General features: G+C 36.1%; 1 protein-coding gene across 7 annotated transcripts in view; it reads left to right on the top strand.

Annotated features, from left to right (window-relative positions):
• LOC134537788 (protein unc-13 homolog B) overlaps positions 1-19,455 on the top strand; it is a 1,087,975-nt gene that overhangs the window by 396,505 nt on the left and 672,015 nt on the right. For all 7 annotated transcript variants that reach the window (XM_063378591.1, XM_063378590.1, XM_063378592.1 and 4 more), the window contains one exon: positions 13,653-13,769. In XM_063378591.1, coding sequence (XP_063234661.1) covers positions 13,653-13,769 — 117 coding nt within the window. The remainder of the gene's footprint in view (positions 1-13,652; positions 13,770-19,455) is intronic.

Genomic DNA, 19,455 nt, shown 5'->3' on the forward strand with positions numbered 1-19,455 from the left:
TTATGTGTTTCCTCGGCTGTTTTTGCATCCGTATTTCTCACAGTACAGTCTTAGCCAAGACACTAAGCGCACAACTGTTTTGTTTGGACACTTTTCACTGACTTGCAAGTGCATGTTTGTGCGTTTATATTTTAGACATATGTTGTATCTATTTGCAGGTGGGAGAAATATGTGATGTACAATGTGTATGTGATTATAACTATGCATTCATTTGAACTTGTTTGTAAGCGCAAGAATTAATGTAATATTTATATAGGGTAGACCGGGGGAAATCGGGTCAATTTTTTGAAATTCCTGAATAAGTATAAAACCAAAATTAATTTACCATAAAATAATCTACAGTAATATCAGTCATACATTTATGTACATATTTACATACATTAGCCAATCTTCCTTACGAATTGACATTAAACTTGATAAAAGGAAAATGAAATGTTTTGACCCGATTTGGACAGAAGTGAGGTAAATCGGATCACAAGTGGGGTAAATCGGGTCAACAGATTTTCTTTACTGTTTTTACAGACACATTCCGCATACAAACTGTTTACACTGAAAAGCATTGACACAGCGCTCATGGTACCACATTTTGCAAGACTGGCACTGAATCCAGTCTCCAGCAGTGCAGCTTCTGATGTCTTTGTATGCAATTTTGCACATGTTGCAGAGAACATCTTCCTCATCATCCTGGCCTTCTTCCAAAATTTCCAACTCGGATGTGTTTTTAGCTTTTGTTCGCTTCTTCGTCTTCAGAGGTTAGATTTTGCTGTGATTTGAACTTAACACCTGCTTCTTGCTTTTCAATTTCCTGGATTCCAACAATGTGCGATTCACTTTTGACAGTAGCCTTAGAGAAGCAACAGTTTTTCGTTTACCTATTCTCTTTGGTGTTAATTTTTCCGGTGTTGGTAACAGGCATGTCACTTCTTCTGTGGTGCTCCTTCCACTTACATCTTTGGCAGTGAACTCGTAATTATATATTTACAGGGATAATATTTTCATTATTTTAACATGTCCTAAACTTCAATATTATTATAATTACTTACAAATTTTAACTATAGTTGAAGTCATGTGCCTTAAATTCATTTTTTCCCCTTATTTAGAATAGGTCTTAACTTAAAAATTGAGAAAGAAGAATAAAGTGCTTCACAATTTATAGCAAATATATGAAGCGACCCGATTTCCCCACTGTATGCAGTGACTCGTTTTACCCAACGCAGCGACCCGAGTTACCCCATTTCGCACTTTAAAAGAAAGAAAAATACTATAAATTCTGTAAAACATATAGAGCTTCAGTAATGCAGAAGAATGTTAATGGGGTACATATTTTCGTACTCCATTACTTAAACTACAATACTATTTCGAAATGCGAACGTAAAGGCTTATTTGAAACAAAATAAAACTTACATTGTTAAGAATTTTCCACTTCAGGACTACACAGGTTCGGGTTCATGTCGCACAAACTACCAGAATGTTGTTACAGACGATGTTCGCCTTGTAGTGGACGGTTGTATAGACAGATAGCAACACTCTTTGGTAGGTTCCGTAGACTCCAGTTCATTCTTTCGGCCCAAGACAGCAGATCTTGTTACGATGACCCGGTTTACCCCATGACCCGATTTCCCCCGGTCTACCCTAATTAATTACTATAATTTTTCATTTGTTTTAAAATAACAATTGGACATTATTCTCATTAATAGCTGTGTGTATATCATCAAACGTGGTCTTTTAATATACAGAAATTAGCTTAAAGCAAGTCACAGCAATTTTTATGTTAAAAGGTTTATGTAAATTTTTATTATTTACCCGGAATTCATCATTGTCGACATTACTATGCATTAAGCAATTTAAAATCCAAATGCACGAAGCCATGAACAGAAGTATTTGATAGCCACTTCACATTTGTATTAAACTGTCGTATAGAATTTGCATTTACTTTCTTGCAGAAATTAATAACGACACGATGTTTTTGTCTACATTTTTGTCTACATGGATAATAATGTAACAATATTTTATAATAAAATAAGGTTTACTTAATTTCTTTGTAGAAATATAGCCATAGTCATTACTTCTTAAGATAAAAAATATTGGCTGTAATAAATTTAGATAATTATAAAAATTGCAATCCTTTTAAATATACATGGTTGACAATTTTCGGGCAAATATTTTGGCTGCATCTCATACGTTATGGTAGATTTTTACCCCATGTCCTTTCTATTCTAAAGGACTATTGCGATTAAATTAATCACAATCCTCTATTACCTTTTATGATTCGTCAGTGTTTCATACGATAAATTTCGCTCAAGTAGCTCATGTATTAAGAGGGTACCTTGTGTTTCAAATATTCCAAATAAAAATAAGTCCTTAAAATTTATTTTAACTTTCTGAATATCAAGTGGTTCGCTAACCTGTGTATTTTTAAAATTATCTAAAGGATCAATCAGCTCCTTACCGTTTATAATTGAGGGTTAAAGTAGTTTGTGAAGTCTAGTGTTTGGCATAAACTTTATACCGCGTTCGTTTTACGCGTGTTTTCTTGCGTGCATGTGTGCTATTACTGATGAATGTGCCTGGACATTGGCAGCAATGGGTAAACCTTCCACCCCTTCTCTTTTCTCGGCCAATGGCAGACCAGCAGTACTCTTAATTGGCTGTACACCCGAGAGTTGATTTTGTTGACTGGTGTCTTGCTGTGAGGGTAGTTGGTTGGCTATATTTTTTGTGGTAAGTTAGTTTTGAGTTTTAATTAAAGGTAGCTACATATATTTAATTCAACAATTTGTGTACTGGTAACATTGATATTGCTAATAATAAATCCTGATTCTTTTATTTTCCTTTCCATTTGATGTTATTTCTGTATGAGTGGAGAATCATTGACCCAAAGAATTTTATGACTGTTGTCCCAGGCATGTTCGGCAAGTCTAGATTTTTGAGTGACAATCTTCTTTATTTTGTTTTTGTGTTTTATAAGTATGTGGAAATGGCTTAGCCAGTTTTTCCAATGCATGTGGATTTGCATTCACAGGGAATCTGATAAACACGGTTCTGACATTAAAACTTGTCTGCGGTTAGTTTTACAGTGGTCATCATGCTTTTAATTGTGGAATTTGACTTGAAAACGATTCTTAGTAGATACGTGTTTATTTCCCAAACATCTTATTTTTATTTTTCAGCAAGACTACGGACAACCAATGTATTACTTGGTTTTTCGGCAGATTTGTGTTGAATTACCTATAGGGAACTCTTGGGTTGTCAAGTTTAGTTCTATGATGCCATGTGTGTATCCATTTTCCAAGAGTTCATCTTTTAGGTCATTTTGGTTATCAATAACAGATTTCTGATCGGAGAAAATTTTGAAGTTGATTTTGGCTTGTTTCCAGTGAGTTTACATGTTCATCTTTTTTGTCCGTTATTGAGGTTTCTTATGACATAAAGTGTAACAATCAATGGCGTATGTCCATAATAATATCTTGGATCAGTCTCCCTCTTTGCAAAAACCATACAAAGAACGAAAATGGGTAATTCTGCGCAGTACAATGGTTAGTTATTTTTTATAGAAATATAATATTTATACCATATTTTGATGAGATGTTTATAGTAAATTATGTTTATAGTAATTGTTTATGGTAAATTATCCTGTATTAAAGATACTTTTCTCACTTTTCTTCATTATAATGCCTGATATGAGAATGGGAATTAAAGTTTGCGGTTTCAAACACATTTCCCGAACCGAACACCCGTTCTTGCCACCATGCATATCGAAGAGGTTTCATTTTTTCCTTACCCTCTGGATTGTGTGCTCTGACATAGGGAGAGACGAGGTGTGCTATTAGCGCTGGACTCGCATTCCTGGAGGACCCGAGTTCGAATCCCGCCGGTCTGGAATCACTGTATTGCAATTGTCACCTTAATTTGGTGTTTTACTATTGATAACGCTATGTTTTCTGTCCAAATTTTTGTTTTCGATTTTTCCTTAAAATTCTAGGACAGATCCTCACTACAAGCCATGGCTTGGCAGGACTTTCTGTTGAGTGTAGCATACTTGCACGTGTCGGTGGCTCGGAATCCGAAAGTTAATTTTTTTTTCAATTGGGTCATAACCGAGAATGTTGCTTAGTTGTATAAAATAAAAAAAGGCCAAGAAAACTGTGAAAAACATATAACAACTTGTCAGTTAAAAGTGTGAGACGGTTACGTTAAATTCCAATTTCACTCGGTCGTTCACAGGAATGACTCTCAGAAGCCGATTATTAAAATACAATTCAGATGAAGTTTTACACTACGAGCTAAAATATCTGTTTGTCTGTTCGAAAGTGTGTTTGAACAAGTACGTCAAATGGTAGTTGATGTTTGATTTTTCTTCATAAAATCTATGAAACTCTAAGCGTTAAATATACATACATATATATAATGTACTTAGCTTATAGTTAACACAGTTCCCTTTTTTTAAGGGAAGCTCAGTTGTCCTATGCCAACTGGCGTAGCAGCTTGTCCATACATGGCTAAACTCTCCTCCAACACACACGGGCACATATTTGAAAGTGTCTTCAATAGTGAGGTTATTAAAGACCGTTATAATGTGCACAGACCAGGGACTATTCCAGCGACGGCCAACTGGATCCTACCTGCGACATCTTCAAGCACGGCCAACTTAAATAATCTTCCGAGCAATGAACCTCCTCAGGGATACTGTCGGTGTATTGGCCACCATATTTTGTATGCGTGTCAGCAGACACTGTTCCGATGAGTAGTATATGAATGGGCATCCGACGGCAGGATTCAGGTTGCGGTGCTGTGTGTCCTTTCCGCCATATTGGATTTTGACGTCACGGCGGCCATCTTGGACGATCGTAACGGGACACCGCGTAACGTGACACTTTTTCGTGCGTGCAGCCGGCGTAACGGGACACAGTGTAACGGGACATAACGTAACGGGACAAGTATATCACGGCGGCCATTTTGTATCCGCCATTTTTATGACGTCATTGTGTTCTCGAAAATTCCGGCGATGTGTTTTCCGCCATTTTGAATCATGACGTCACCGTTGCAATTTTCGTTACGGCCGCCATCTTTAACTTTTTTATTTATTATCCGATTTAAAAAAAAAATTTAAAATTTATAAAAAAATTAAATTAATAAAATTTTAATAAATTATTTATAAAAAATTACATAAACGATACGGAGCTCGGAGTCCTCGGTTCGAACCCGACAGAGGCAAAAAAAATTAAAAAATGACGACCGATCCTTCCCCCGCGGTGGACGCAGGCAGAATGACCCCCACGACATATGTCAATGCACATATACCATCAGGTAGTATGACATCATGTCCGCCATCTTGAAATTTGGACGCCATCTTGAAAATCTTTATTTATTATCCGATTTTAATGAAAAAAATTCCAAAATTCATCAAAAAATTAACGTATTTGAATTCTGTTTGATTATATCGATGTACGTCCTTGGTTCGATTCCCGGCGAGAGAAAAACGGTCGATCCTTCCTCCATGAAAGCTACCTAGACTGATCTACCACCACCAGTACCAAGGTATATATCATCAACTGGTATGACATCATGTCCGCCATCTTGTCTTCATCCGCTGGAGACCACCATCTTGTTTTCGTCTGCTAGAGTGTGCCGATACCATGTAGTATAATTATCTGGTCACCATACTTTTGTCCTCAACTGTTGACATTGCACATTGACCTTAACCTTGAAATTTGACCTTGACCTTGAAATTTGACCTTGACCTTGAAATTTGACCTTTGACCTTGACCTTGAACTTTGACCTTGACCTTGAAATTTGACTTTGACCTTGAAATTTGACTTTGTCCTAGTCGACCATCATGGATCCGACATTTTATGTTCAGTACATGCTACCAGGAGCGACCACCTGCTGGAGTACACCATCTTGTGCGTGTACTCGTATTATAGAGTACATTTCCATCTGGTTAATTTTATTCTAACCTGCTACAGTGCAGTAATCATTTATTACCGAGGTGCCCCCGCCATCTTGAAATTCGACCGCCATCTTGAAATCATGTAATAATGTAGCTAGAAAAGCGGGAAAAAATCCAAAATTCATTAAATAAATCACTCATTAACTTACATATTGATTCGATCCGCTCCAGTCCTTGGTTCGATCCCTGAATGATGCAAAACATTTAATTTTATATAAAAAATAATAATTTCAATAAACCATGTTCAAAATTCTTAAAGAGACTTTAAATCCTCTACTACCATTATCCTATCAGACATCAAGACCACCATATTGGAAATTCGTAATTGTAATGCTAGAGATTCGGGAAAAAGTTCAAAATTCATTAAATAAATTTGTAATCTATATACTGATTGATTAGATCGACTAAGGTCCTTGGTTCGATCCCTGGCCGATACAAATCAACTTTAATTTTAAAAAAGTACCAGAAAAGTGTAAGGTTCGAGAAATAAAACACCTCAAAGTCTTTTACAAACATAATATTTATTACACAATTTCTATCCTACTACAGAATCAATTGCGAAAGCCAGCAATCTTATAAACATTTAGCCCTGCATAGACATGCAACGACTACTTCTTAGCTCCAATAGCTCCAAACGCTCCAAATGGCTCCAAATGCTCCAAACGGTCTTCAAATGGTTCCAACAGCTCCAACAACCTCCAAATGCTTGACAGCTCCAAATGTCTCCAAATGCTTCAAAAGGCTCCAAATGCTCCAAACGGCTCCAAATGCTCCAAATGTCTCCAAATGGCTCCAAATGCGCCAAACGCTCCAAATGTCTCCAAAAGGCTCCAAATGTCTCCAAATGGCTCCAACAGCTCCAAAAGGCTCCAAATGCTTCAAAAGGCTCCAATTGTTCCAAGAGCTCCATCTTCAATCGGTTCCAACTGATTCCAATTACTTTTCTTATCGAACTTGGCATGATTACTAACATGTCTTTATAAGTATACATTTTGACTGGCAGTGGTAACATATTTTGCACCTTTAATTTATAAGTTTTATTTAGAAATCAGATTTCGATAAATGGTAGATACCATTTGGAAAGAATATATATTAATTTATCTTCAAGTTTATACACATACATTTAATTTAAGCCATTATTGTATGTAGCCAGCTTCCCTCAGTTCTTTGAGTATGAAGGATATTTCTTTAATGTTCGAATAGTTTCCTGCACAAAGCGATCCATGTAGTAGTCGTAGCCTGTCAACCAATATGTTAGGATCTTCCCATGAGGTATAATCAATCTCTTCTGCTGCGTTCATCATCCTTGCATGTTTATAATAAATATTATTATCTCTGGTGTCTTTCGTTTTAACACCATCCTCAAGGTCACTTTCGTCATCGTGCCAGTGATTATCACAAGCTTGATCAGGATAATTTATTTTATTACGACGTTTCCATCGTTTTGGTCTCAAACCTCCATCACAGTCTTCGCTCTTGCATGCTTTTGGTGCTTCAGCACAGTACTCAATCATGTCAACCTTAGATGTGTCAGCACAGTCTTCGTTCATGCCAGCTTCTGATGTGTCACCACAGTCTTCAATCATGTCAGCACCACAAACTTGATCAGGATAATTTATTTTATTACGTCGTTTCCATCGTTTTGGTATCAGACCGCCATCACAATCTTCGATCTTGCCTGCTTTAGGTGCTTCAGTACAGTACTCAATCATGTCAGCCTCAGATGTGTCACCATAATCTTCAATCATGCCCGCTTCAGATGATTCATCAAAGTCTTCGACCTTGTAAGCTTCAGATGGTTCTCCATCTTTCTCATTTTCATGGAGATGACTAGATATTGGAGTAAATATATTTTCATTTCTAATGTGTTTACAACTTCCTTCGTTTGTTTTAAATTTTAAATTATTATCTTGATCTAGATCAGTAATTTTAGCATTAGCTTTTTCGCCTTCGTTCCTCTTCCGCGATGTTGTAGCCCAGTCTTCGTTATCTTTATTCATCTTAATTGTACAGGTCTTGTAATGTCTATCCAAGTAATATCTTCTACCAAAGGATTTCTGACACTGACTGCAATGAAATGGTTTTTGACAAGGACCCAAATTACACTCGCTTCTCTCATGTCGTTTAGCATTCTTTCTCAAGGTAAACACCTTGCTACAGTATCTACAGTGATGACGTTTCGATACAGCAACAAATCCCGAATCAGGATTCATATTAGTTACTGAGACTAATGCCAGATGCAAACTAAGAGTTTTAATTAGATATATTACTTAAATAGATTTTTTTAATTATTTCATCAGCGAGAATTAATTTATCTCATTCAAAGGTACTTGTTGCAAGTAGTTCTGCTTTTCAACAACAGATGTCGCTACATGTTACTTGCAGGTAAATAATATTTAGTTCTTTTATGCGGGATGCGGGATGCTCACTAACGATCGCAATAGAACGATGGCTTCGCTAGACTCCAAGGAGAAGGAAGTTCGCCCATCCTGTTAGTGCTTCTTAGATTTCTCAGAGATAATTTGACTGAGTAATGATATATATATATATATTTAAATATCCACCTGATAAAAATATTACAAGTGATGATTAAGTAGCAGAAGTTCACTAATTATATGCAACCTTGAATAAAAAATGACATGCTTCATTTAGTAAAAAAATCCTTCATGCAGAGATAAATTCCTCATCAGTAACCAGAAGCACTCGGAGAAAACCATCAGATGTCTAGTCAGGAATAATCAGAAGCACCCAGAGAAAACCATCAAAATATTGTCAAGAATAATCAGGAGCACACGGAAAAATCCACCATAATACTGTCAAGAATAAACTGGAGCACACGGAGAAAACCGCCATAATATTGACAAGAATAATCGGAAGCACACGGAGAAAACCGCCACAAGTTTTCTTTGATATCATAAAATTTTCAGGAAAAAATAATAATTAATAAAATTAAATTAATAAAAAATTTTAAAAAATAAAATAAAAAAATACATAAAATTCTGGCTTGTACTAGAACTATATCTTTGTTCAACAATGAGAAGTTCACAAGCTAGCAGAATCTGTATATGTATTTTTTTATTTTATTTTTTAAAATTTTTTATTAATTTATTTTTATTAATTATTATTTTTTCCTGAAAATTTTATGATATCAAAGAAAACTTGTGGCGGTTTTCTCCGTGTGCTTCCGATTATTCTTGTCAATATTATGGCGGTTTTCTCCGTGTGCTCCAGTTTATTCTTGACAGTATTATGGTGGATTTCTCCGTGTGCTCCTGATTATTCTTGACAATATTTTGATGGTTTTCTCTGGGTGCTTCTGATTATTCCTGACTAGACATCTGATGGTTTTCTCCGAGTGCTTCTGGTTACTGATGAGGAATTTATCTCTGCATGAAGGATTTTTTTACTAAATGAAGCATGTCATTTTTTATTCAAGGTTGCATATAATTAGTGAACTTCTGCTACTTAATCATCACTTGTAATATTTTTATCAGGTGGATATTTAAATATATATATATATATCATTACTCAGTCAAATTATCTCTGAGAAATCTAAGAAGCACTAACAGGATGGGCGAACTTCCTTCTCCTTGGAGTCTAGCGAAGCCATCGTTCTATTGCGATCGTTAGTGAGCATCCCGCATCCCGCATAAAAGAACTAAATATTATTTACCTGCAAGTAACATGTAGCGACATCTGTTGTTGAAAAGCAGAACTACTTGCAACAAGTACCTTTGAATGAGATAAATTAATTCTCGCTGATGAAATAATTAAAAAAATCTATTTAAGTAATATATCTAATTAAAACTCTTAGTTTGCATCTGGCATTAGTCTCAGTAACTAATATGAATCCTGATTCGGGATTTGTTGCTGTATCGAAACGTCATCACTGTAGATACTGTAGCAAGGTGTTTACCTTGAGAAAGAATGCTAAACGACATGAGAGAAGCGAGTGTAATTTGGGTCCTTGTCAAAAACCATTTCATTGCAGTCAGTGTCAGAAATCCTTTGGTAGAAGATATTACTTGGATAGACATTACAAGACCTGTACAATTAAGATGAATAAAGATAACGAAGACTGGGCTACAACATCGCGGAAGAGGAACGAAGGCGAAAAAGCTAATGCTAAAATTACTGATCTAGATCAAGATAATAATTTAAAATTTAAAACAAACGAAGGAAGTTGTAAACACATTAGAAATGAAAATATATTTACTCCAATATCTAGTCGTCTCCATGAAAATGAGAAAGATGGAGAACCATCTGAAGCTTACAAGGTCGAAGACTTTGATGAATCATCTGAAGCGGGCATGATTGAAGATTATGGTGACACATCTGAGGCTGACATGATTGAGTACTGTACTGAAGCACCTAAAGCAGGCAAGATCGAAGATTGTGATGGCGGTCTGATACCAAAACGATGGAAACGACGTAATAAAATAAATTATCCTGATCAAGTTTGTGGTGCTGACATGATTGAAGACTGTGGTGACACATCAGAAGCTGGCATGAACGAAGACTGTGCTGACACATCTAAGGTTGACATGATTGAGTACTGTGCTGAAGCACCAAAAGCATGCAAGAGCGAAGACTGTGATGGAGGTTTGAGACCAAAACGATGGAAACGTCGTAATAAAATAAATTATCCTGATCAAGCTTGTGATAATCACTGGCACGATGACGAAAGTGACCTTGAGGATGGTGTTAAAACGAAAGACACCAGAGATAATAATATTTATTATAAACATGCAAGGATGATGAACGCAGCAGAAGAGATTGATTATACCTCATGGGAAGATCCTAACATATTGGTTGACAGGCTACGACTACTACATGGATCGCTTTGTGCAGGAAACTATTCGAACATTAAAGAAATATCCTTCATACTCAAAGAACTGAGGGAAGCTGGCTACATACAATAATGGCTTAAATTAAATGTATGTGTATAAACTTGAAGATAAATTAATATATATTCTTTCCAAATGGTATCTACCATTTATCGAAATCTGATTTCTAAATAAAACTTATAAATTAAAGGTGCAAAATATGTTACCACTGCCAGTCAAAATGTATACTTATAAAGACATGTTAGTAATCATGCCAAGTTCGATAAGAAAAGTAATTGGAATCAGTTGGAACCGATTGAAGATGGAGCTCTTGGAACAATTGGAGCCTTTTGAAGCATTTGGAGCCTTTTGGAGCTGTTGGAGCCATTTGGAGACATTTGGAGCCTTTTGGAGACATTTGGAGCGTTTGGCGCATTTGGAGCCATTTGGAGACATTTGGAGCATTTGGAGCCGTTTGGAGCATTTGGAGCCTTTTGAAGCATTTGGAGCCATTTGGAGCTGTCAAGCATTTGGAGGTTGTTGGAGCTGTTGGAACCATTTGAAGACCGTTTGGAGCATTTGGAGCCATTTGGAGCATTTGGAGCTGTTGGAGCTAAGAAGTAGTCGTTGCATGTCTATGCAGGGCTAAATGTTTATAAGATTGCTGGCTTTCGCAATTGATTCTGTAGTAGGATAGAAATTGTGTAATAAATACTATGTTTGTAAAAGACTTTGAGGTGTTTTATTTCTCGAACCTTACACTTTTCTGGTACTTTTTTAAAATTAAAGTTGATTTGTATCGGCCAGGGATCGAACCAAGGACCTTAGTCGATCTAATCAATCAGTATATAGATTACAAATTTATTTAATGAATTTTGAACTTTTTCCCGAATCTCTAGCATTACAATTACGAATTTCCAATATGGTGGTCTTGATGTCTGATAGGATAATGGTAGTAGAGGATTTAAAGTCTCTTTAAGAATTTTGAACATGGTTTATTGAAATTATTATTTTTTATATAAAATTAAATGTTTTGCATCATTCAGGGATCGAACCAAGGACTGGAGCGGATCGAATCAATATGTAAGTTAATGAGTGATTTATTTAATGAATTTTGGATTTTTTCTCGCTTTTCTAGCTACATTATTACATGATTTCAAGATGGCGGTCGAATTTCAAGATGGCGGGGGCACCTCGGTAATAAATGATTACTGCACTGTAGCAGGTTAGAATAAAATTAACCAGATGGAAATGTACTCTATAATACGAGTACACGCACAAGATGGTGTACTCCAGCAGGTGGTCGCTCCTGGTAGCATGTACTGAACATAAAATGTCGGATCCATGATGGTCGACTAGGACAAAGTCAAATTTCAAGGTCAAAGTCAAATTTCAAGGTCAAGGTCAAAGGTCAAATTTCAAGGTCAAGGTCAAATTTCAAGGTCAAGGTCAAATTTCAAGGTTAAGGTCAATGTGCAATGTCAACAGTTGAGGACAAAAGTATGGTGACCAGATAATTATACTACATGGTATCGGCACACTCTAGCAGACGAAAACAAGATGGTGGTCTCCAGCGGATGAAGACAAGATGGCGGACATGATGTCATACCAGTTGATGATATATACCTTGGTACTGGTGGTGGTAGATCAGTCTAGGTAGCTTTCATGGAGGAAGGATCGACCGTTTTTCTCTCGCCGGGAATCGAACCAAGGACGTACATCGATATAATCAAACAGAATTCAAATGCGTTAATTTTTTGATGAATTTTGGAATTTTTTTCATTAAAATCGGATAATAAATAAAGATTTTCAAGATGGCGTCCAAATTTCAAGATGGCGGACATGATGTCATACTACCTGATGGTATATGTGCATTGACATATGTCGTGGGGGTCATTCTGCCTGCGTCCACCGCGGGGGAAGGATCGGTCGTCATTTTTTAATTTTTTTTGCCTCTGTCGGGTTCGAACCGAGGACTCCGAGCTCCGTATCGTTTATGTAATTTTTTATAAATAATTTATTAAAATTTTATTAATTTAATTTTTTTATAAATTTTTAATTTTTTTTAAATCGGATAATAAATAAAAAAGTTAAAGATGGCGGCCGTAACGAAAATTGCAACGGTGACGTCATGATTAAAAATGGCGGAAAACACATCGCCGGAATTTTCGAGAACACAATGACGTCATAAAAATGGCGGATCCAAAATGGCCGCCGTGATATACTTGTCCCGTTACGTTATGTCCCGTTACACTGTGTCCCGTTACGCCGGCTGCACGCACGAAAAAGTGTCACGTTACGCGGTGTCCCGTTACGATCGTCCAAGATGGCCGCCGTGACGTCAAAATCCAAGATGGCGGAAAGGACACACAGCACCGCAACCTGAATCCTGCCGTCGGATGCCCATTCATATACTACTCCGATGCCATTATATTTCTACTAAAGTAGTGAATAAATATTATTATTTTTTTAAAATAATGTAATCTATATATTGTTTCACTTGGAATTAGTCTGGTATTTTTTCTTTATCACATGTCACATGTTGTATTTACTGATCGTTCTTTAGAATAATAGATTAAAAATATATGATGTAAGAAATTTAATTTAATTTCATGTGTGTCAGGCCCTCGAGTTAGTTGCAAACAGTAATGTGTGGGCCTTGAGAACAGTGAAGTTGGCCATCGTTGGCCTGCTGTAAGGGACCACCCCAGCACTTGCCTGGCGGAACTGGAGCAGGGTCGTCGACACGAGACGTCAGACGAGTGCAGATGGAGCGACCAGGGGGAAGGGGGTGGGACGGAGTGAGTGACCAGCTGGGATGCTGCCGGAGGTTGATGATGCTCCTGCACTTGCTCCCCGGGGGGGCTGCCCGCAGATCCGGACAACACGGAGGCCGCCGACCTGCAGCGCAAGCTGGAGATGCTCAACAGCATCATGGACCAAGAGGCGCGCGCGGAGCAGGCCCGCCGCCAGCTCCAGTACTACGGATGCTGTGAGTGCTCCTCCTCTGCGTGCCAGGCTCCGAACTGGCGTCAGAGCTCCGTGCTCGCTGTTTGGTCCACGCGACCCTCTGAAGCAGTGGTCGGTGCATGTGGACGGTGGCCCGAATCTCCCTGGTCCGATTACTTTGGTTCACTGACAGAAATTTCTGTATATTTTACAAGGAAAATCCTTGGAAACCCCTGTTGCCAAGGATATTACTTGTAAAACTACAAGGCAGATCTTTGTACCATGTGCGATTTTGCAAGGCTCTGCCTTGTAGTTTTGCAAGAAATATCTTTGGCAACAGGGTTTCCAAGAATTTCCCTTGTAAAAGTACAAATGTTTTTTTTAGAGTGTTAGCTTGTCCTTCGGTAGCACAGCAGACGAACCCTTGTGTTATTTGCGATTACCCAGTAACTAAATTTCGTCGAACTCCCTTAACTTTTACAATTTAAAAGAATAAATGAACATTCTAAACTTAGCTGCATACTTATTAATTAGAAAGCATGAAAAAAAATTGAAAAATCATTATTTTGGTGCTCTATATTTACTGCGCTCTTAGAAACCAGTAGACACGGACATCGCATTATTTTGGTGCTATATATATTTACTGCGCTATTTATAGTATTAACTGTGTAAGAAATTTCAACAAGATGGGCAGTATCTTAAAATAAATTCCCTGTTGAAAATCAAGTCCAAAGCCAGGGTTCCGTATTTTTTTTTCCCTCAAGTGTTTTCCGCTTTTATCAGAGCCTTTTCATCATATAGTTTAAAATTTCGGTCTTCAAATGGAATGATTCTATAGTCGACGTCGCTGCTAAGGCAGTTAATTCCTAGCGGTGGGTGCGGAAACTAAGTGTTGATTCGAGCCCAGGATTTTTGTTTAAAACGCAATTTGCGTATATTTATCACGTGCGGCATTATTTGAAAGATTCCTATGTGAAATTTGGTGTGAAAGTTTCGTACTATATGTGTATTTGGCGACATGAAAAGAACGTTAATTTTCTCGTTAACCATCGTCAACAATATTTGACGTGACAACGTCTAATAAATCGATGAACGCCGGCTGCACGCACGAAAAAGTGTCTCGTTACGCACATTGTTCCGTTACGCTTTGTCCTGTTACACTTATTGTTCCGTTGCGCTCTGTCCCGTTACGTTCATTGTACCCTTGCGCCGCACCGACAGAAGTGAAAACTTAAAACTTTGTTTATAAATGTGTAATATGAAATAATTTCTATGTCAAATGTACGTAAGAAAATGAATCTGATTACTAGTATAATTTCAAGTATTTATTATTTTATTATTAAAAAAAAGTAGCATCTGTCGGCGAGTGCAGTAATAATAGGTTATGTTATGTATTTGATTACAGTTTATTTATATGAAAACTTGTTCATAATTATATTTAAACTTTATAGCTAAACGCCAGTTTTTAAAATTAATTACAAGTCATCTACACGTGAACTGTTTTGTCGACTGTTTATAAAGTGAAGTGAAAAGTTAATGTGGTTTTCATTGCTTATTACAACAAAAATTTCGGCAATAAAGGTTAATTATTCTTGCATTTTAAAAATCTGATTACTAGTATAATTTAAAGTATTTATTCTTTTATTATTAAAATAAAAAAAATGATTCAATTTTATTCATAAAAGTATGCAATCATTTCATAAATGTTTTATTATGACGTTCTCACGTTAAATTATCGTCCGTAAATCGACTTTACAGACAACCAATTTTTTTTTGGTTTCTGCGAGGAAACGTATAGAAGTCCCGGGGAAACGAAATGTTGGTCTCCCGTCACGCGATCAGGCGGCGCTGTGATAGCGTCCCGCAGTGGCGGTCTCGGCGCGCGAGGTCGTGTCCTTGTCAGGCGGTTCACGTCGCAGGTAAATCAGACGAGAGTTGAGATTGCGACCGCGCTTTGGACGTGCATTTCACCACGCGTTCCAGGTCTCATTACTTCTTCGGTAAGCGTGTTGCTACGGCGCGGCTGTGTTTCGTTTTTTGGGGTTAAAATCATCACTAGAGACCCGTGAATTTCGCGGATTCATTTCGTGCTACGCTAAAATTCAAATAATTATACCTTAGTGCTGCTTCTGTCATTGGTTCTCTGTTAATCTGGAGGATTGAGGGCCAGTTAGAGACCCTCACTCATAGAAGTGTCCAATCACAGGCCACCCAGTCGAGACGACTCACAAGTCAGCAGCCAATGAACAGTTGGCATTTGCCACGAGTGTGTAGAGGATATTGGAGTCTATACTTGAGGTCATTGAACCCGCGATATTCACGGGTCTCTAATCATCACGCAGCGTGACATTTTGAAAGTGACATTTTCCTCGAAGCCGGTAGGATAATCTGAGGCATCAACGTCATCAAAGTTTAATGAGAACTTGCAACTGTAGCTGGAGTCCCATGAAATCCCGATTTTTTAAAACTTATTTTTTTAAAACTTATTTTCTTTCCAGTCTGTAGGGTAAGTCGATACGATAAAATCAGACGCTTAATAGTTAGCGGAAAGTACAACGATCAGGAGTAGGTTGCTCGATGGCATGTTGAAATTATAAATATCTTGTATACTTGAGCACTTGCATACTTGCGTACTTGATCACCAGCATACATCCGTAGCCTATGCATTATTTAACATCTGTCTGTGAAGTTTCAACATCTAACGTGGCTGGTGGCCATTTGCCCGTGTGTTTTAATTCTTTCGACAGTATTTTGTAAGCTTCGTGGAATGGTTTGCCTTATTGCTTAATGAATGGCTTATTGAAAAAGGAAAATCCACATGCTGTTTCTCGCCCGTGAACGTGACCATATGGGAGGAATAGGGCGTGAGTAGGGATATGGATTATCGACGGAATGAATGGGTAGAGGGGATTCGGAGCACCCAGAGAAAACCCACCTGCTCAACGCAACGTCCGTTACGTTTTCGTCTTACAAAAAAATCTATGTACAACGAACGATCCCCTTGGTAGAACGTTAGTGAAATGACAACTAAATCTCAGTGATTAATGGTTTGTTAATGATGATGAAGTATATATATATATTTTTTAACCTTTTTAACTCCGGATTTATTGCTTTGCGCGTTAAGACGTTCTATTTACGAAGCGAGGAGGCCACATAGACCATGACTTGTTTTATATATTATAAATATAAAGTCACGGCAATTACCGTGTATCTCTGAAGTTTGATTTTAACAATATTTTGGAAGATTTGTATATCCTTATGATATTCCATTGTTTTCAACACTTAGACGTAGCTGAGTAGTCCCAGGCTCACACTATTCTTGGAAGGCTATTTGACTTAAGATTTTGTCAAAATATAATTTTGTAACGTAAAATATTACTTTTCACTCGAATATTTTCATTCGTTTATGTGTGCCTTATACATACTTTTCACTAATTGTACCATAATATTGCAAGAAAAATTTTATTTTAAACTTAATTTTACCTTTTTCGTTGTTATTCGTTGGTTTTTATATTTACGATTTTGATTTTACGGCGTTTATTTCACGTATCTAGCCAGTTTATTAAAAAAGTAGCATTTTTTATTTTGTAAATTTTTTTCACGTTGGCCTATAAACTGTAATATTATTTTAAAAGATATTAGGTACAATTTTAGTTTTAAAATTATGTATGTAAATGAAAAGTTTACTTCTTATCAAATGTCCAATTTACATATATACTGACAAACATAACTCGGCAACACGCAAAATTCGATTAGATTTAAAACAATGCTTGAAAAATAATTCATAATTTGATTTATTTGATCCTTTATTTTTTAAAAAGACTCTTCACTTAACATAAAAGTTTTAATAAACATTATTTAGAAAAAAAATTAGTTTTAAGAGATTTGAATACCCAATTTACTATTTAAATTTCTGAATATTTAATTAGCTATGAATATTATATTTATTTAAAACATTGATTACTTTTAATAAAAAATTAGATCTGCAAATAAGGTAAATTAAAAATCTATATACATATGTATATTCAAATAATAAATGTTCTAAAATAATTATTTTTATGTTTAAAAATTCAATAAACTTATTAAGTCTCTTAATTGTTATTCAAATAAATAAATTAACATAAAATTCAAGGAAATTAATTAGAGTACTCACTATTTTTAAAAGATGGCTTTAAAATGTTGCAATTCAGCCAAGCAAGTTAATTTTCTTTTCATTTAATCTTTTATCATTAGCTATCATATTTATCTAGCTCTACATCTGAAATAGGAAGATTGGTATGTATGACGTCGATAAACTCCAACACAGTTTGACCGATCGCTATGAAAGTTGGCATGTCAAAGTGGTTTTCTTTTTCATGGATAAGGTTTTTATGCTATCTATTTTTTTGAAACTCACCGCTAGATGGCGCTCCAGTGTATCGACTTCTAAACCATTCAACCGATCGCCATGGGTAGATAAACAGAAAATCATAGGTCATAGAAATACAAACAGCAAATCGTGTGTCATTACTCTATGTCCACCACATTGTCATGTAGCGCTATCCATTTTGCGGACAATATAGGCTATCACAGCTCAGCCCGGGCAACGCCGGGTGCTGGAGCTAGTTAGATGTAAAATAGATGATCTGTGAGGCTATAGTGTTAAATATATTCAGAAAGTAAGTGGGATGATCAGTCATTTTGGTATCTTCTTTGCGTGCGATGTGCCAAAGATACTGAAGCTAATATCGTCTCCAGCTCTTTTATTATTCAAGGAATAGTTACTTACAAATTGCACCGCGAAAGAGCACGCACGGAATTGGGCTTAAGATAATTTCTTGTGACACGCAAAACTCCTAGAAGTGTGCCACTTCGCTGTCACTATTCCTTATTCGCCTACATCAATCATAGGCCAGTCGTTCATAATTAATTAATCGAACTAAGGTAATTTCCATTTTTTTTTTGTAATTCGTGGACGTTAAATATTTTCTATTATAAAACTACAACCAAGATACAGAGAAAATAAAAATGAACAATTCTAATGAAACATTTCATAATCTATAATAATAGAGAATGTAAGATTTTTTAAAATTAGTAAACTCGAAAATTAATGAACCATTTTAAAAAATCGTTTCATTGCAGTAAATCTACGTTTTTCCAAATGAAAAAAAATGTATCTTTTAGTAAAAATATTTTATTAAAGGTTTTAATAATAAAATATATAAGCAAAACAATGAAGACATACACGAACTATGTATATTTACAACTATGAGAATTGGAAGTATGTGTATAAAGTGTTTAAATTATTAATATTTTCTTTACGTTTGTTAGTTGCACTATCCTATTAATTTATTTTATAATAGTGAAGAGATAGAATGATTTCTTATATAAACTCTTACACGTATGTTTATAAATGGAATTTCATATCAGTGTTTCCTAATATGTTTTAATTTTATAACATATTAAAAACATATTTGTACCTAAATGAGTTAAAAGTCAATTTACTAAGTAAGTGTTACATTATAACGAATGAAAAGACCCCTATAATAATATCTTCGTATTTTTACATGCACCCATGCGAAGCCGGTTACAGGTTCTATTAATATATAAATGTAAACGTTAAGATGTTTTCTACTTATTCACGTAATAACTAATGAACCTGTTTCTTTCAGATTTGAAAATCGATGTAGCCAGCACAGTTAAACATCAAAAATTTCGAAATTTCATATATAATTGGCTAAAATATGGTG

The sequence above is a fragment of the Bacillus rossius genome, chromosome 12, assembly GCF_032445375.1.
Source record: "Bacillus rossius redtenbacheri isolate Brsri chromosome 12, Brsri_v3, whole genome shotgun sequence".
NCBI classification, from domain to species: domain Eukaryota; kingdom Metazoa; phylum Arthropoda; class Insecta; order Phasmatodea; family Bacillidae; genus Bacillus; species Bacillus rossius.